Source organism: Brienomyrus brachyistius, chromosome 1 (assembly GCF_023856365.1).
Source record: "Brienomyrus brachyistius isolate T26 chromosome 1, BBRACH_0.4, whole genome shotgun sequence".
Lineage (NCBI taxonomy): Eukaryota > Metazoa > Chordata > Actinopteri > Osteoglossiformes > Mormyridae > Brienomyrus > Brienomyrus brachyistius.
The window spans coordinates 27,708,283-27,728,390 of record NC_064533.1 but is presented as its reverse complement, the minus strand read 5'-3'; the positions used below and the strand labels follow the sequence as shown (position 1 = coordinate 27,728,390).

General features: G+C 39.9%; 1 protein-coding gene and 1 long non-coding RNA gene across 3 annotated transcripts; one reads left to right on the top strand and one right to left on the bottom strand.

Moving 5' to 3' along the window:
* Positions 1–5,577: 5,577 nt before the first annotated feature.
* LOC125751340 (uncharacterized) lies at positions 5,578–8,577 on the top strand. Its single transcript, XR_007400595.1, has 3 exons — positions 5,578–5,700; positions 6,008–6,230; positions 8,443–8,577. It is a non-coding gene; the product is annotated as an uncharacterized LOC125751340 (long non-coding RNA).
* On the bottom strand, positions 8,029–16,628 carry LOC125751331 (transcription factor GATA-6-like). 2 transcript variants are annotated; one of them, XM_049030014.1, is made up of 7 exons: positions 16,552–16,623; positions 15,072–15,871; positions 13,403–13,569; positions 12,987–13,112; positions 11,812–11,899; positions 11,609–11,706; positions 8,029–9,495 (listed from the first exon to the last, which is right to left on the bottom strand). In XM_049030014.1, the coding sequence occupies exons 2-7, from the start codon at positions 15,562–15,564 to the stop codon at positions 9,328–9,330; spliced, it is 1,140 nt and encodes a 379-aa protein (XP_048885971.1). In that variant the 5' UTR covers positions 15,565–15,871; positions 16,552–16,623; the 3' UTR covers positions 8,029–9,327. The 2 variants fall into 2 exon arrangements, with proteins under 2 accessions (XP_048885971.1, XP_048885961.1); XM_049030004.1 differs by having other exon boundaries at positions 15,072–16,628.
* Positions 16,629–20,108: the final 3,480 nt, after the last annotated feature.

Genomic DNA, 20,108 nt, shown 5'->3' with positions numbered 1-20,108 from the left:
TATGATTGTTATAAAAGATTAAAACACTTACAGCAATATCTCTAAATCTAAATTAATTGTTCAAAAAAATCTATTCCTTAAATGCAGGTGGACAATAAGGGCTTTGGGAAAGTGCAGTCAGTTTACCGGTTTCAGCACAGCCTGACAAGCCAAAAGCTGGGTTATTAATAAGAATTTTTTACTCATTGTAAAGATATTTATTTTTTACAAGCAAGATCTCATATTTGCCTCTGATGTAACTGATGAGCCATTCTGACCTTCTCTCTGACGTTGCTCGGCACTTATCTAAATAATCCTGACGTAAATATAGAAATAAATTGTATCGTATGACCAGAGCTGTTGGTAAATCACTAAAATGCATTGGATAAATTACCAAAGTGACTCACAACACACAACATTAGCTGGTTAAATCAATCTATAATACTATGTAATAAATATACTGTACTTCCTATTATTGTGCCATCCTGCCCACTGTTTATGTTTCTTATATTACATATTTATGTGGTATAGCTACCTAACCTGGCATTGCAGGGTAAAGTGAACATTAACTTAAAAATGGCAATAGCATTAAGACTTTGATTAAAGAGTCATTGGAATTGCCAGGTGAGTCCATTCACTGCTCTAAATCTCTTGGATTTTTGGCAGCATTTCAGCAGCACTGAATCCAGGCGTCTCTTGTGTTGTTGCCCTGAAAAGGAAAGACGTGAATCATTACCTGAGGCTGAGGTGTTTGCCGTACAATAGCATTGTCACGAATCATACTGTAGACTGGGCATCCATCCATCCATTTTCTGTCAGATAACTTATTATCTGGGACAGGGTCCAGGTGAACCTGGGGTCTATCCCAAGGACCATGGCCCTCACTGATCCATCACACAACCGGAAAGACATTTTTAAAAGTCAATAAATTTAAATAACTAACCACATATTATTTCCTATTGCACAGGAGGAATCTGTTTGCGTGACAATATTATTCAACATAGATTCTTCTATTATGACATTTATTACAGTAACTGTACTCCACCCATAATGCAAATCTAAACCACAGCATGTGTAAATTTAAGAAGCACGAAAGTATTTCACAATGCAAATTGCAGCCCTTAGGGTAATTTGTTCATGGAAAGTGATCGTAGCCACATTTACAGTACAGCATGCAAATTCAGTCTGTATATGTCTGATTTTATGTCTGAGATAGAAGTTCTTCATCCATATATCAACCCATGCATAAATTACTTATCCAGTACAGGATAGCACTTGCCGCCCATTCCTAGCAACTTAAGGCACAATGCAAGGGAACACTCTGGATGAGATGCCAGTCCATTGCAGGATATAAATGCAGTAATTGAATAGGTACATATATCATCAGCTTCTGCAGTTCAGTAATACATTGAAAAATACCCACATATCTTTTCCTGAGTTAGTCATTTATGTGGAGGGAACTTTTATAGATGATATCATCCTATAAACTCAAACTACCAGTAGCCAGAAGCTTCTCATGCTAGTAATCTGAGTGTCTCATTCCTTATTTATTTTTTATTCACCTTTATTTAACCAGGCAAGACAGATTAAGAACATGTTTCTTATTTACAACTGTGGCCTGGAAAGGGCAAAGCCTTTAAAAAAAATGTAAAATAAAACATTTTAAGAAAAATACATATATACAATATAAACAAGTTTACGAAAGGAAAAGAAAATAGAAAAAATAAATAATAATGATAATAGTAATAATAGATAAATAAAGAAAGAAATGAAGCAAGAAACAGTGAATATGTTGCATATTTACGGAAAAAATGTCATAAAATATTATATAAACAATAAGAATGTTGGAGCAGCAATGAAAAGAGCAGCAGTGAGTTGGAGCAGCTAGTCTAAATGATATACCTTGATATACCATGTCTGTCCGGCATGCAGATATCATTAGAGACAACCACTAAACTATCACTAAAAGTCTGTGGTTTCCTGAGACATTTGACATTAAAATTGCAGACACTGAAGAGCTACTGCCTCCATATAAAATCACAAATATACAGTCTTACAGCTTACTGTTTTGTAAAAAACACACAGACGCACGCACACACACACACACACACACACACACACACACACACACACAAATGTAGAGTATACCCAGGGACGGATTACGGATTAGCAGGGCCGCTGCCCAGGAGCCCTTGGGGTGTAGGGGGCCCATGGGGCCCCTAGCCCAAAACAATTTGCAACGCTTATCAACAATGTATTTTCTTTTGTCTATTTTAGAGACCCTGGGTATACCTATCCTTATGGGAACTGCTCATTTAATTTTATGGGAAAAATGCTAACACTAACTATGACAACCTTAACCTCCACCCAGCCCTAACCATAACCATAAGTAACCAAACAAAATACAAGAGTTTTTACATTTTTAGTTTTTCATAACCGTGACTGATTTTTATAAAATATAGTTTTCCCAGGAAACCGGTCCCCAAAAGGGGGAAAAAAACTTATACTTTATGGGGACATTGTGTCTCTTAAGCAGTCAGGATGGTAACATCTAAGGTAATTTGCTCGCAATTCAATCCAGCTTGACTGTCAGTAAAACTGGGGTAAAGTTTTAGAAAGTAATCTCTTTCTAGCACTATTCCTCCTTTTCCACAGACTTAATAATTCTTTTCTCTTCCTCCTTTTCGTCTTGAACTTGCACAATCATCTTACGTGTCTAGAGAGTAGGGGGCCAATTAAAGGAACACCTCTGAGGACAGGGGACCAATGACAGAGCAGCACTGCAATGAACCACTCCTAGATGGAGAAATATAAGGATGTTAGTCTCGTTTAGATAACAGGCAACCAATGACAGAGCAGCACTGCAATCAGACAGTCCCAGAGGGATGAATGTATGGATGTCAGCCTAGCTTGTGTCGGGGTTCCCTCCGACTTCCTCCTTGCCTCCTTGCCTGTCCCTCGCCCTGTCTCGTCTTGTCCATTGCCTCCCCTGAGGTGCCTGGCGTGTGTGTGTGTGGGGGGGTTCTATCATAACCTGCTCGTCCGATCCTCCTGTGTGCCACGCCCCCCTCGTTACCTCGTGTTAATTCCCGATTGTGATCACCTGTTGCCTGTTATTTTCGGCTTGTCCTGTGTATTCAGTCCGCGTCTGAGTCTGTATTCCCCAGATCTGTCATTGATGTTCGTTCGTTTTCCCCAATAAAACTCCGTATTCTGTATCCTCGTCCTTCCCCGTGTTCTGCCTGTTCGCCAACCGGCGATCAGAACAATGATAGCTATACAAAAGAATGTCAGGATTGTCAAGGAAAGCACCGAAATCTCCCTTATCCCTGTGGAAGAAATCAACATATTTCTTCCTTTTACGTTTCTATGAACTCAGAGTTCATATTGTACTGCAAAGTAACATAACAGGCTATTGTTTTAGCTAAAAAGGAAGTCTGACGGTTGTGCTTGTTATATTGGGCACATGACCAAAGAGAGGCTGTACTGTGAACTAGCAAATGTAGATAAACAGTTGGAGGAAAGGTATGGGGTGAGTTTGGTTCGTAGGGAACTGCAGTCAAGCTGAATGAAAGTTAATATCAGCCTGTGTGAGGCTCTCTGAGCCATGTGACACGGGAACGAGAGGACAGGATGCGGGCTGATATTTCAGCATGGGTGGATGCGGGCTGATATTTCAGCATGGGTGGATGTGGGCTGATATTTCAGCATGGGTGGATGCGGGCTGATATTTCAGCATGGGTGGATGCGGGCTGATATTTCAGCATGGGTTGATGCGGGCTGATATTTCAGCATGGGTGGATGTGGGCTGATATTTCAGCATGGGTGGATGTGGGCTGATATTTCAGCATGGGTGGATGTGGGCTGATATTTCAGCATGGGTGGATGTGGGCTGATATTTCAGCATGGGTGGATGTGGGCTGATATTTCAGCATGGGTGGATGTGGGCTGATATTTCAGCATGGGTGAATTAGGTACAACAGAGCGGTGTAGCCCAAAAAAAAAAAAAACGTAGGCAGGGTGAGCTGAATGGGTGCACAACTTACCTGTGTCGTTACCCTACTGTGTCTTAACATAACCTTAACTCTAAAGCAACTGTCCATTTTCAGTTTACATGTAACCAGTAATGGATCGTTCCGATCCAGAAAGTAAAAATCCAGACCAAGATTTTGTTTCAACCAACCCGTTGACTATATAGCGTACTGGTTGGTTGAAGTAAAACCTTGATCTGGATTTTTACTTTCTGGACCTGAACTATCCACTTCTGCATGTAACACCTTATATCAGATCAGCTTTCTCTTTCACAATGAGGCAGATAAATCAGTATGAACTGAAGTATCACCTTGTATAACATAACATCTGCAGGTTTTCATTTCTGTGTCCCAGATGTGGAAAGGTGCAGGTTTGGTTTCAACATAGGGACCAAATCAGTCCAGAATCCCCTGCCCTCCAAAACACACACGGTTCTCCCGAAACATTGGCAGAGACTTCTCCCTAATGTTCTTACCCAAATGTATGCCCTTGCAGATCTGTATATGTTTCTGTGGGTTTCTTATTACAGAGTATCCAGATTGCTCACAGTGTGTCTGTCTATCAATCTTCAGGCTGCTTAGTTGCACAGGGTATACCACGGATGGGACAGCACACCATCTATATTACTTACTGAGAATTTTGGAAAGAGACACCAAACTGCATGTCTTTTGGAAACACACATGACACAAGAAGTACATGCAAACTCGAAGCAGCAAAACGGATTTGGATCGCCAACCATGGTGACGATTTAGGGTTGGGCGATAGAAACACATGCCCATCGAGGGCATTACCCATTGAAACACCATACCAGTCAAGGTAAAATGGCATCAGCACAGATACCACTCTTTAACTGTACATAAAACATGATCATCCTCACTGCATATATGCATTTTGTTTCCTTTGTTAAATCTGAAGACACTCATGGGGCAGAGGGCAGGTTCAAAGGCCCATCCTGGAGACGTGAGGTGCAACCCAGGGAACCACTGCATCACCCGGTCATGACCCACACTCATGAATTTAGCATTCATTTGAATGCGAGGCACGTTACTGTGCTTTTGCTTCCTCTTTTAATTGCCTGAAAGGGCTACAAAATGTAATTCTTATAATTCCAGGAGGCCTTATTAGGGAATTCTCGCGACTTATCAGTAATGTGCCGTGCCTAAAATGTATGGCCTTATATTAGCCCTTTAAACATTCATGGAAACACGAGAACTATAATATATATTCCTCTGGGGAAGGAAAATGTCAAATAAAACACATTAAACTTGTTGTCGCGACCAGATGAAACAGTCAAAATGAATATCAACATTGTATTGAATTTCTTGATGGGTGTCAAGTTCAAGGACATGTGCGGTGTTTTAAACATACCCCTGTCACTCGTTCCTGTATGACCTGCAAAGCGTTTGGCATGAGATTCTTACGTGTGACACCTGCTGGATGGTCAAAGTTCATGTTTATTAGCAAGGTGGGTTGGTAAACACATTGAAATGCCTGCCCTTTGCTCACTGTTAATGGTAGCACTTATTTGCACAGGGATGAGAATCAATTCAGTTTATGACAGAAACTGTGCAAGACGCTGTCAACAAGTACAAAATTCTAGTGGTTGTCGGGTGTACAGGAAATCATGGCCAGTGTGATATCAACAAACCATTGTGGAAGCCCAGGACTGAAAATCTAAAAAAAGCAGAGGTACAGTAGCATAAAATTAACTTCCCAAATAACTTTTGCATTAATATGAACAACACAAACTTTGTGGAGGCTTTTACGCAGATTAAGGGGGGGGCAAAAAACATGGCCCAAAACGTAATGCGGTTTGTGCAGTTTAGGTGTGGCTCACTTCTCTGCCCAGGAGCGCATATTGCTAAAAACTCACAAATATAAGTTCCTGAATACAGCATTGTAGAATATTTAATTGAAATCTTGAATAAAACCTAGAAAAACAAATTTACAAAACTAATATTCAGGATTCACCTTTTTCTTTTCTACCGTACTACAGGCCTTCAACTAATTTTGTAAATGTCACATTCTGACGATTCAAGAGCAGGTGTGAGGGCAAAACAATAAGGGGTTTGAGGACATGGGAACAGGGCAGACAAAAGGCACAGCTAGCAACATCAATGACCAGCAGAGCACAAGCCTGGGAGGCACTCTTATACTGGACTAACGAGGGAGCAGACGAGAGGCAGCTGGAGTGATCCACATGTGGGCTGAGGCGAGAGGTAAGACAAACAATCAACAGGACTGGCTCGTTAGAGCCACACTAGGGAGAGAGCAAGGGGGCAGGAATGCAGGGCGTGAAACGGTCAATTTAAGATTCAGGTAGTTTGGTGTCCAACTGGTATGCCTGAGGGTTTTGGTGCTGCAGTTAAACAGATAATTTTTGAACTGCGCAGTTTTATTATATTTATATATTTTCTATTATATTTATAATCATTCGAGGTTCTCTTTGTCTAGTACAAAGCCTTAGTTTGTGTTACTGACTTTAAAAATATGGCTGATACTGCAATATGCAAAAGATCTCTAATCTGGGCCTTGTTTATAATTGCATGCCCCACTTCCAAGGACTTCTGATATGTTTGGAGGCATAAACATTTTACCAAGGGTGCTAGATGGTGGTTGGCTAAGAATTTAAATGTTATACTCGAGTGCAATTGGCTTTTGTTAGGTGGTGGGAAGTTGTTGCTTAACTGCAGCCGGAAGGTCATCAGCTCAAATTAAGCCTTTAACCCCAATCACTGTTATATTGCTGGGAAAATGGCTGATCCGGCTCTCTGACTCCAAGCTTCACTTTTATCTCTGTGTGTATTACAATACTAGACAGCAAGACTGGGTATTTGAAAACTGAATTTCATGGTCATCTTAATGGGGAGTGGATTAATGTATAGGGTATCCTAGGCTACAGGGGGGGCCCTTTCAAACAGTCCCTTCCCGCCCAATGGTTAGTTAAATCAGCAACACCAGAATGTCCCTGATGGTGTCAGCCAAGGGCCTCCAGATAAGTTTATCTGTCCCATTCTAAATTCAGATCCATGGAAATGGATGATCTCCCTCATTCAGCAGCTAAACCATGAGTGACATAAAGGCTTCTTGGTGAGGGGGCACTGGAAGCTTAGACAGACAGACCGGCAGAATGACAGACACAAACAGACAAGCATGTATGCAGGTAGGCAGAGAGACAGGGGAACAGACAGACAGGCAGACAAACAAAACACTAGACAGACAGAATGTTTAAATGAACACTTATGTGCAGAACTTATTGCCACACCATAAATTTACAAAAAACATTACATTTTCAATGGGAAACAAAAGTAAATGTGTAAATTCTTTTTGAAAATCTTACATGAGGGCTGTATGACATTAGGATAACTGACACCTAATCCACACACACACAGATTATTGCCATACCCACATAACTGCAGGAATGTCCAGCTGATTAACATGGGTTAAACACTCTATCAGATCCATTTTTGCTGTTCTGCGGTTCTGAATTTGCTTTGAGCTCCAAATCCACAGCCAACCTCTCTAGCACATTGATTTGAGGCATGGAATTTGAAGCCTTTATTAAACTATTGCTTAGTCTACACAGATCCCGACTCAATCGCCTTTCAACCTGACAGAATGGCCTTGAATTGGAAACGACTCCCTTGACTGACTAACTGAATGTTTCTAGGAGATTTTTATGAAGAGTTTGATGAGATCCATGCATCCGATATAAGGGTTTCTGTTCTGTAATAATGGAAACTAGACAGCTGTGTCTTGTCTGGACAGCTCCTGGTCCTGACCACCCAGGTCCAATGGTAGAAAACATGCTGATCACCATTGAACTGTACTAGCAATTACAAGAAGATAATAGCAGAAGAAAGAAAAAAATGCTCGCAGCTGGTTTGATTAATTGAAAAGGAGGAACAACCCTTACAGATCACTTGGTTGGATACATTGTAAAATGATTATTTATAAATGCCGAATGCTTAATTACTGCACATAAATGTTTGTATGAATAAGAAGACAAACCATAGCTCCACATAAATCAGTTTTATACAGTGTACATTCAGAAAATGGCACAATTTCCAGTACATACATATCCGGTGGTCTCCATCCAGCTCAGGCAGACTGCTTCAACCCAGTGCAACACATTTCCTTTGGTTTTCATTGTTTCTATTTTAATTATTGTTGTGATTTTGGGCCCCATGAAAGCATATCATATTGGGCCCCCCACCCAGACCAATCCAGTGATGTCCCATAGTTTGGGCCCCTGTCACTTAGGGAATCATCCTGACTTTCTGCCCCTGTATGGTCCCTCTGACTAGCAATACTTCATTAAATAAAAGTACCATTAATATTGTGCACTATTAAATTATTTGTAATATTTAATGACAAAGAATAGCAAAAACAGCAGCTAATTGCATTGTAATTGCAGTGGTTCTGTTCCAGAGGAGCCTGGGGGCCTGGAGCCAGTAGGCCCACTGGACAGGATGCCAGTCCATGGCAGGGCCCACACTGTACAGCACATACTGTAACTGTATGTTAAGAAAACATTCTGCCTGCAGACCATACCCTGCATAAGACCAATATAATTTCATTCAACGACCATGAAGGGAATGTCAACTTCTTGTGTTGCTGTAGTGTAGTTGAATTCATGATGGAATTCATTAAAGTCCATTGAAATATATACTGTACAATCTCAATTAATTTAATCCTAAAAAAGGGTATTACATTGTTTTCTTGCAAAATAATAAAAATAACTCAAATGCATATTTGAGACAATAATATTCAATAGCTGAAATTCTTTAGTTAAAATAGTAGGTGCACTACAAAAAAAAATCCTGATAATTATAAAAGTAGGAAACTGTATAAAATATATAATGTGTCAATGAAATAGCAAGGCATTCAATGTTCAGTTTGCATCCCATTTGGGTGTGCTTACAAATTTCCGAAAAAGCACTTTTTTCACATACATGATATATCTTAAACAATACATTTCAAGGCAGTTGATTTCAATCTAAACCTGGTGTTTGTTCTTGTCCAGATACAGGGGTGTACGCCAGGGTGGGGCTACAAAGGCACCCGTCTAAACTGACACCTGATTGGTCCTTGTAGTGTCCCTTCCCCTGTCACTCACCCATCATTGGTTAATGATACGGTTGGCTCCCCTGCATGAATTATGGCCTCTCTTATGACGCTCAATCCTCGAATCACCCTAGTCCTGAAAATAAACTCCCATCCACTGTGTCTCCCGATTCCTTCACCCTTTTCCCACCATGAGTGGAGATGTGAGCTCCGGTAAGGCACTAGCATTTGCTGTCAGAATCTGAGGATTTAGGCGAGAGCCAGGGGGCACCACGGCTCCCCCCGTGTGTCTAATGGTAGCTCCGGCGTGGAAGTGTGGCTGATCCCAGGGTACAAGCTGTCCTGCTCTGGGTACTTCACAGAGGGGCTCCCTGAGCTGAGGGTCTCAGCACTGCTCCCCAAGGCAAAGGTGTTCGCCTGCAGCACCAAACAGTTACACATTACGAGATTATGGACAGTGGCAAGATACCACAGGATCATTCACAAACCATTTATAAAATTTTAACTCAACTCAAACCTTAGTGCAATATTATAAAAATGTGGTCGTCTATATAATAATGAGTGAGACTTGCTATGGTTAAGCTCTGTGAAGATGCATGAGGATGAAGATGAGGATGCATGCAGCACAACGAAGGGAAGATGGAACCAGGACCAGGAGAGTTTGGTGGTTCAAAAAAAAACAATGGAGAGTAATAAGCACCAAAGACAACAGTTGGGTAACAGAAAACAACAGACAAGGAAAATAAAAGAAGTGCAGGGACTATAAATGATGCCGTAAAGCTGGACAAGGGGTCTGCTTTGTCTCTCTCTTGGAAGATCTGCGGATGACGCTTCATTCACCATTTGTGCAAGTACCCAGGAATCCTTTGATTTTAACATATACTACTTTGCTCTCTTATCAGACACACATCATCAATGCCCCACCCTGCAACTGTAGCATAAGAAACTCATTATGATTCTTACAACACAGGAACCAATAAAGGCCTCGGGTCCATGGTGCAGAGGATTTAAACCGGAAACCTTCTCATTACATGTACAGAATGTTAGGTTAGCCACATCCAACGCCCCATCCAGCACCCATTAGCTTTTCCGGGGAATTAGTCCAAAATCAAGCAGACATTAAATCTTTAGGGTCAGAGGCCTCTCAGCCACTTTTCAGGTAGTCTGACATGCCTAGACATTTTTAAATATTTCACTGAAGTGCTACAAATGCTTTTATTCAGCACAAACTCAGCACAAATAACCTGAGACCATTTAGAATGTCATTATTGTTTTTTTTTTTGTTAAAATCAACTTTAAACATATACTTTTCAAAAACCTACTTTCAGAGGTGCTGTAAAAAATTGTAAAAAAAAAATACAGCATAAACATTTCTAGCTTAAAAAGACTTTGAGCTCCGGGGCTTACATGTACAGATGCTCCTCTACTTGCGAACTTTTAACTTATGAAATGTCAGACATACGAACAAAGAAGACTGGACTGTAAGTCCAAACTGTGTTTGTTCGGCTCCAGTTTCCTGTCCGCAGGTTCATTTTTTTTTCTGCACCCCAATTCGGCCCAGTACAACTTCTGGCTGCTTTTCCCGCCGCGCAGCAGCGTAACCTGCAAACTCTCTGCATCCTAGTTCTTAGTACTTGCGTATTCCCTTAAAATGATGTTGAATAACGACTTATGAACATTTCAAGTTACGAACGGCCATTCAGAACGTAACACGTTCGTAAGTAGAGGAGAGTCTGTATACATAGGGGTTGGTTATACACAGGCCGGCGAAACATTCAGAGATTTCATGTGGTTTGATTACTAAAGCTTGAAGTGAATTTTGGAGTGACACTATTTTCTTTTGAGTCAGTGGCCTACACAATGAATGCTAGTAAGACAGGTGTCATCACACCTGTAATACTGTAGTTTGCATACTGTCAATGGTCCGTCAGTCTGGAATGTCACTGTTACTGCCCCCCCACACCCATCAGTTTGGAAAGTCAGTGAGAATTGCAAGAAAAGAAGAGACAATAATAGCCTTTTTACAGTTTATAACATGCAATCAATTAAACGCTGATGCATAAAAGTGCAATCACATTATAAAATTATGCAACACAATAATGAATATTAGAACAATAAATTGTCAGTATTGATCAGGATGCCAAGCTTCATTCCATTTCAGTTTGGTTTTTTGCCACTGCGATGCTTCGGTTTGCTAAACTCCATAATGAAATACTCTGCAAATATATTCATTTTTTTTACTGCTGAACTGGGGCACATTTTCCAAAAGCAACTTAGATTCAGTTCCATGGTTCTAAATGTATAAGTCGCTAACGTAATTAGCAGCTATGCTTTAGGTAAATCGCACAAGCGTTTTACTCCATACTTGTAGGAGTGTTACTTACACAATAGTGTTCTGGGGCAGAACAAAAAATCCACAGACATAACGAATCAGATTGCAGATGAGGTCATCTCTCTGAACCAATCATTTTTCATTCTGCCCTCAGAACAGTTTTGTGAAAGTAAATCTCCCATGAGCACCTCTGCGTACCTCAGTGACTGACGCCTCTGGTTGTGCAGATCGTGTCTTCAAGAAGTCGTCAGGATTTGTGGAAGAGTTTGGTATTATGGCAGTTGGGTTAATGGTCCCTATGGAAAGATGCCCACACTGAAGCTGAATACACTTTATGAGAACTAACCTTGAACAGAGTTATATATGCTGTAGCCATGTCACAGTACGTGCTGGGTAGTTACCGTTTGTACTCTTGTTCTTGTTCAAAGCCTTTGGTTTTCGTTTTCTAGTCTGAATTCCTTCTTTCTTCATGGCAAGAGGCCTTGGAACCTGTAAAAGATCATACTGTACTTAGAGTCTATTTATGTACATTTTATTTACCGCATTACATGTATTTACATTTGCTTTTCCAAAGCAACTAAAAAAGCAATACACAGGGTCTGACAGTCCCTGATTGAACTGGTCTTTGCTCAAGGGCCCAGCAGTGAAGTCACTTCACATACTATGGAATTTGAACCAGTAGCCTTCTGATCACAAGCACAGATACGTAAACCACAGAGCCACACAAGTTTATATAACCCCAACAATAAAATTACCATAGAACCAACTGGGATTGGTTCCAAAAAGTATTTTAACGCTAAAATAATGTCAAAGCAAGCTAAAAAAATGCAAAGTAAAGAAACATGCACTATAAAGCATTAGAGCAGCCAACTTGAGAATGAGCTCAGCCATTTGGCTTCACTGCACATAGGGCACTAAACTTAAGTGCTTTTGTAGTGTTAAGATGGGTTTTTTGCCTGGTATTTTCCCCTCCTCATTTTAAGTCAGTTTCAATGATATTCTGACTTAACACCTGATCTCGACATGTAAAGCACCCATAAGCCCCAAACTTGGGGCAGGCAGCACAATCCCCCAGCACAGGGAACTGGCCAGCTAACATTCTTTGGACAGCAGGAGGAGCTCGATGCAGTGCAAGGTTAAGTAAGATGCATGCAGTGCAGAGACAGGCTCCAAAGCCCAACAGGGCAGGTATGAAGTAAAAGCACTGCCTACTGAACCACCAAGCCAGCTGTACCTATGGCCATCCCACAAATACATGCCAGAGAGTAAAAAAAAAAGCTTCTTTAATCGTAGATTTTATCGATAGTATCTTAACTGGATTGTTTACTCATGTCTTTGCCATTTTATAAAGGATGAATTAAGGACATCTATCAGATCATTGTGCAAATAAATAATACATTTTGTTTTAGTTGACGGTATAAATCGTGAAAAGGATATTACTGGAGAATAGTGAGGCTTTCCAAGAAATCGTTTGACCTGGATATGAACTCTGGAAATCATGCAGTGTATCGCTCTATCACTGCCTCTGTCGTGTCACTTCCTTTGATCTCATAAGTATGAGCTTTACTGAACTTGCCCCGTGCAGTTTGGTGTACAGACCACACGCGTTGCACACCGGCTCCCCTTCTGCGTTCCTGCGCCACAAGGTGGTCGTGCTCGTTTGGCAGTTCGCACAGGCCAGACCGAGGCGTCGCGTGGACGACTGAGGAGAGGCAGAGGAACAGCCGCACAATGTCAAAGGCAAATGACTAATGAACAACACTGACACCAACGTCTCATCGCAAAGGCTGTTTTCTCATCTTTTTGCTGAGAAGGCATTTTGGAAACTTGAAGCTTGTTAATAGAGTAACTAATTTCCAAGGACTATAGAAGTAGAATGCTGTTTGTATGACATAACTGGTTATTTAAAAATGGTATCCTACTTAGCATTATAATTGATCAAATTTAAAATAAGAGCTAACACTGATCAGGCTTCAGAGGAAGTGAGGTTACCATGCGTTTCTGTGGCTTTATCAGCGGCCGACAGAATCCGTTCACTTTGCTGTAGAGTCCGCAGGCATTGCACAGGTAGTGTCCGGCACTGTCGCGCCTCCACAGCGACGTGGACATGGAGCCGCAGTTCACGCATTCTCGGCCGTCTCCCGCATCGTCCGGCACGTCTGATTTCAGGACGGAAAATCGCACACTGTGATCGTACAAAAGCAGCAAGCGCAGCAGTTCATGCTTACAGATATAACACCATCCTTTAATTACGCCAAGTTAACAGATTTAACAGAAAGCATTTATATGCATGATGATCCAAAATAGGAGTTTTGTTCTAAAAATATACTATCATATATATATATATATATATATATATTTACACACAATACAACACTATATATTGCTCTCTCATTCCATAGTTGAGAATATTGCTTTGCTCTTTAAATATTTACATTTTTGGACACTAGCAGGAGGGGGGTTGGGGGGCAATATTTAATATGGGTTTATTTACCACCCCCGCCAAAAAAAAAAATAAAAAACATAAATAGACCTCATTGCACCCCCCCCCCATATCAAACTACACCCTTCGCTCAACAGACTCAATAATTTTAAACAGTGTTTTATAACATAACAAGAATGTTCTAAAAATGAAGTCAAGGGGGCTTTTTTGTTCAGCTCAGCCATCAAACATATATATAGGATAAAGAAAACAGAGGTACAATGTATTATTTATACATTTATTTTTCATCGAGTACAGGAAGGCCTACATGGGGAAAACACGAAATTTACACAGTGTTGCCAGTGTTTAAATCCATGTTAAATTCCATTTATATTTATACGAAGAATCACTTTTTATATGAAGTTCTGAGCTTAATAAGCTTTATTTGTGCTTTCATTTTCTGGCTTTCATTAGATTCAATTTTTATTTCTTGGTGTACTATATTTTTGTAAGGATAACTGCAGTTTGAATGCATAAAATTCATTTGTATGTTCTTAACAGGTGTACTCTGAATCTCCAAGCCTTAAGCATAAACAAGAAAAGCACTTATTGTTTAAACATTTTAAAACAAATTTACATGTAACATATTTATGCATTTTATAACACTGGATACGAACAATGAGGAATACATTAAAATGCGAAGGAAAATGCAAATACTATTTACATGGCAAAGTGGATGGGTGGATTTATTTGTATTTGATTGTACTGATTATATGTTTTATGGCAATTAAGCTTGCTTTAACAGTAAATAGAAAATGCAGATTTAAGATTGGCAATACTGGCAAAAATTATAACAATAAAACGTTATTTTGTATCTGACTATGTTATTTTGTATCTGATCTGACTGTGGTCGGCCTGTTTAGGCCTCTATAGTGAGGAATATATGAGAATCACGCATGTAGGTATTGGCCTATAGGCAAAGGCTGCACATACATACAGTAAGCATTGACCTATCTGATATGTAAATGGTTAGAATATCAGTGAATCTGTTTAGTCATTTACGATTACAAAGCTAAAGTTAAATAAAACATTTCAGATTCGCCTTGAGACAAAAAAAGAACCATGGAAGCAATCAAAAGATAAAGATGGCTATCGAGGGTAAGAAGCCAAGCTTGTTATACGGGAAAAGCAAACTTGTTGCACAGATATATATATATATTTAAGAAATACAATGTTTACCTCCACAGGGTCTGATTGGTAGCGGTCCTGCTCTTGTTTGCAACGCATGCAGCATGCTGCTGTCATAGGATGCACCTGTCCAGGCTGTGGAAAGCTGCGGTCCGACGTAAGCCGAGTACGGACTGCTGAAAGAGCCGCCGGGTAGTCGGCTGAGGGCGTACTGATCCCGGCCGAAGCTGCCGTCCCTGGAGGCTCCGCTATTCATCGGGGGACTCGGTGAATAGTGAAAGCGGCCGGATGCGTGGGGGCTCCCAGCGGCGTACGGGGAGCTCTCCGCTCCGGGCTGTGACCACACCGTGGGGCCGCTGACCGCATGGCTCGCCTCCGAGGACACACCGCCCGGCAGGTACGGGAGGCTGGAGATCACAGCTCCCACCCGTGTGGTCGGCACGTACACCGGAGAGGTGGGAGCTGAGTGCATGTAGGCAGCGGCGGCATGACAGTCGTACCCCGCCTGACCCGGGCCCGCCGCGATGGTAAGGGTTTGATACATAACGCAGGGGTCGGCAATCCGGCTCCCTTTCGGTGCTCCCCTGGAAGCAATATATTAATTACCTTTCTCTAAATTTGCTATTAGTGCTAAGTCCTCGAAACTGTTGTTACAAGGCATCCGAATAGAATGGAAGGGCGCACGCTATGCCCTCGGTACAGGACGGTGCGCTTTGCCGTCGCCCGGTGTACCGATTTACTCCACTGGTGACAATACGGACTGGAGACTGCTGGCTTAATCCTGGGCTGGTCCGTTTCGCTTAAGTCCATTCAGGTTCCGCCAAGAGATGAAGAAAAAAGTGAATCGTTTCCTATGTAGGTGGGGGGAAAAACATTTTACTTAAGCTGATCAGTTCCGAAAGTCTCACTACGATTATTTCGTTTATGGAATAACTGCAATTATACTACAGAAAACGGTTTTCATGTTATTTATTTTATCTAACAGTTTTTTTTGTTGTTGTTTATATAACAATCAAACTCTTTTAAAGTTATTATTCTCTAGGCGCAAAGGGAAAGGGAAAGTTTCCTTTGCTACAAGTGCCCATAATTTTCTGTCCCGTTCCTATCACGGACAAAACTGAAATATTTACATTGTATATTTTACTTGCTGTACATATGTAGCTTGTTTTACTAAGCAAAAACCAAACATCTATTTATCAACCGCAGGGCAGTCACGTTAAAGGACAATTCCCGGAATTTTAAAGTACGTATACTTAAACACATATTTCCAGGTTATTATAGTTAACATAAAAATCAAAAATGAATAGCCCCCACGGATAGGAAACAAGTGCAGCATGTCATTACGGTAATTAGGTAATCATATAACACATATCAGATAACATTAAGAGGCAGGAAACCATGACAATTTAACAGGCTACCAATATTATTAGGGCATTTTATATCAGAGCGGCTCCCCCGTGTTTTAGATGGAAATGGGACTGTGATCGAGCGCAGTCCGAAAGACACTTATAGTGAAAAACGGTTCTCAGACCTATGGGAAGTGCGCCATCCTGTCACTCGGCCGCTAATCCCGCTTCTCTTCGGGAAGAAACAGAAACGAAGCCACTAAGAGCCGGTGACGAAGTTGGAAAATAGGCGGAGGCTCTTCTCATTTTGATATCGAAAGCGAGCGATTGGATTTAAAGCTTATCAGCGATTTGAGTTGGGGTGTCAATGACAGTGTGGAGAATTAATATTTAAAATCAAAGCGAAGGTGATTGTGGCCATTTTCAGATGTTGCTTAAAACTCAGAATTTTGGATTTAATTCTTTAAATTTGGATTCAAATTTCCTATAATGTTTAGCATAGGTCCATATGTTTTTTTTTTTTTCAAAACTCCTTAAAACGTGCTTCTAGAAAAGACATTGTGCTGTTTATTTTATCAGTTTCGTTTTTATTTCTTGGTTTCGTTTACACTTGAATTGTGAAATTAAAATTTATGTGCGTTTTAGGCCTGTGGAATACCCTCTTAGTGTGGCCAATAGCCTATATCGAAATTAAGTTTTTATCATTCTATTTTTTATTTTACTCGGATTTTAATTATTATAAAATACAGTAACACCAATAGTCAAACAATTATTTATTGTCAGGTATTTAATTTTTAAGCAAAAGAAGAGTGGGGGGGAAAAACGAACAAAAAAGTAACTAAAAATATTTAGAACACTGGAAGTCACTCCAGGAAATTCTTAAAACCTTTACAAAAATGAAAATATTTGCTTATTCCAGACCATTTTTAATGATAATGTGACAATGTATTCAATGGATCAATAGCAGCATATTTACGAATATTTTAAGTAATGGGCCTAATAATAATAATAATATTAATAATAATAATTATTTATTTCAAAGTTTAAACACAAACACGTATTTATATGACTTATAAAAATTACAGTCTGCATCATCCTTTATAAACCGGGCCTGTATATGCCCTACTGAAGTTGCGTAAGCGAAGCGCGAAATATTTAACGTATAAACTTGCACTTTCCGATTTCAAGCTGCTTCAACTCTAAAATATGCGTAGTGGTGTTTTTATTTTAAGCTGCGAGGAAACATGACGAAAAATATGAAGACAAAACCCCCCCCCAAGTTTTTATTGTACAAATATACAACAAATGAATGCAAAGACACATGTTTTCGGAAATGGTAAACAACCAAATTATGATGTTCAATCTTAAGGGAAAACTTTCCGTCGCCTGCCATTTCACAGGGGTCGTGCCGACGGTAGTTGTGGGGCCCAACAAGAATGTTATTCGCTTTTTGTCTTTTGTGAAATCTTGCTTTTCTCACGAATCTACAGTTTTAAAATCGAAAATGTTTTTGTTTTGAATAAAATAACCATAAAAGTTAAAATGTGATATTTTACTCTTAGCATTATTTTTATTTATATGCATTGATTTTTATTTGCATGGTTTTAAATCGCCTGTTGAGTGGACGTGGGTTTTTACGCGGTTCCATAGCCTAGCTACGCAAAAACCGCACGGTTTTTTTGGGAATGAAACTTAATTGGGATTAACTAAATGGCATATTCAAATTATTTAATCGTAAAGCTATAAATTGTTAGCCACTTTCGATATAATTGTACGTAATAATAGCAACGCAAGTTATGCATAATATACCTGCATTAACTACGGTATTTCAGTACTATATCGTTTTATCTAAAGTTTTTTAATTTGCAGGCGGAAAAACGTTTTTGTGCTTTTGCTTGACATTGCAAAAACAACGGGATTTATAATTTTGCTTCGTTAAAATCCAATATACGTCATCTTTAGACTGTATTATCTTGTCAACTGTCTTGGAGGGAAACTTTGCCTGGACATAATTCATGATAAATTAAGGCAAAACACCTCCAAGGACACATGAGCTATAAATACAGTAAAATGCCAAAATGTTGAAGTAAAATTTGCCTAAAGAATTATTCATATATGTTCATATTTGCCTATACAGTATTTATCCTTCCACAGTGACCTTATTGCAATAGCCAAACAAAACAAATTGGTATGCTGTCTTTTCTGCCCAAATTGTAAAGAGAGACATTTCTGTTGCCCGAAAATATTTCCCAAGTCTGGATCCTGGCTTGAAATAAGCCATTAATCAAGTTTCAACGGCAACGCCGGTGAAACATTAACGAGTGAGAGAGGTGTGAGCGTCTTGCGACAGGATAACAAACAGAAGCATGTGAAATGGGAACAGTGCAGCTCGCAGCATGTTTGTTTGGGAATGGCTTTTGTTTCAGCCACACTGGGAATTCTGTAGGAAAGGAACAGACACAATGCAAAAATATACCCGCAATTAAGCATAAAGAAATATAGCATAAAGAATGATAGAATTCTTAATTACTCATGGTATCATGTAGGCCAACATTCAGAAATTTTCTTACAAATAAATTAACATGAAGTTAGTTCCACAAATATTTGGATAGTGAGATAATATTCATGACACCGGCTCCGTAGTCATCACAATGGATTTGAAATTAAACAATTATGATGGGACTGAACTGTGAAACTTTAGCTTTAATTCAAAGGGGCACAAATTCAGGTTATGTAGCACCTACTATCTTGTGACCGAGGAAAGAGATGGAGTGCTGAGATAGAGGACCTGACCCCTGCAATCCAGAGACCTAAACCCTATTTTAGGATGAGTTGTATTGAAGAGTAAGAGCAAAATAATCAACTTGAGCCCAGAGAACCTGTGGAAATTCCTTTAGGCCTGTTGGAGAGGCATTCCAGGTGGCTACATCTGGAAGCTGGTTGAGAGAATGCTGAGAGTCTGCAACACTGTCATAAAAGGGGGTTATTTTGAAGAGTTTAAAATTCAAGAAATGTTTGAGATGTTGAAAACTTATCTTCATTACAGTATCTGTTGTACTACTTTTACTATACGGTGCATAACGGTGAATAGCATGGCTAAAATACAGACAAAGGCATTAAAAACAGGTGTGTCCAAAACCTTTGTCTGGTATGGTATGCGGTTATGTAAAAATTTAAACAATAAATTTTGTCTTCATCATTAAATCGCTAGATATCAATCAGCATGATGTGTATAACTACATAAATAGCACTATAACTGTACTATATCTTTACTTGTGGACCTTAAACATAATAAAAAATTTTTTTTTTCTTAATTACGATTAATCAAATTAACATCAGCACTTATCTGTTTAGGAGGTTTAGGAACTATAAATCTAGTAACTGCTAAATTGTTAAAGCATTATTGAGGGACTCTAAATCAGGAAATAACTTTTATTTTGTCTGTAAGCTTATCAGTACAAACACAGCTTTGAAAACAGTGAAACAATGCACAGAGATATATGAAGTATAACTGTGATCGTTTAAATGGAGGTAATACACAGCATTGCCTTAGTTCTGGGGTGTACAGCCAGTGTGGAGGCCCTTCTCTCACATCATCTCTATGTTCCTGGCTGCTACTTCCAGATGTGGGCTTCCGAATTCCAGATGTTGGTTCTCACCCAATTGAGTTTCTGTTTGTTATCCCGTCACAAGGCGCTCACAGGTCTCTCACACGTTAACATCATGTTTGTGGGGGGGTGTA

Excerpts from the sequence above, each read along its gene's own strand:
- LOC125751331 (XM_049030004.1), bottom strand. The coding sequence starts at position 15,564 with ATGTATCAAACCCTTACCATCGCGGCGGGCCCGGGTCAGGCGGGGTAC. Across the intron at positions 11,900-12,986 it reads TGTACACCAAACTGCACGGG|GTTCCAAGGCCTCTTGCCAT; the intron begins GCAAGTTCAGTA and ends GATCTTTTACAG. Across the intron at positions 11,707-11,811 it reads CAAGAACAAGAGTACAAACG|GGACCATTAACCCAACTGCC; the intron begins GTAACTACCCAG and ends ATCTTTCCATAG.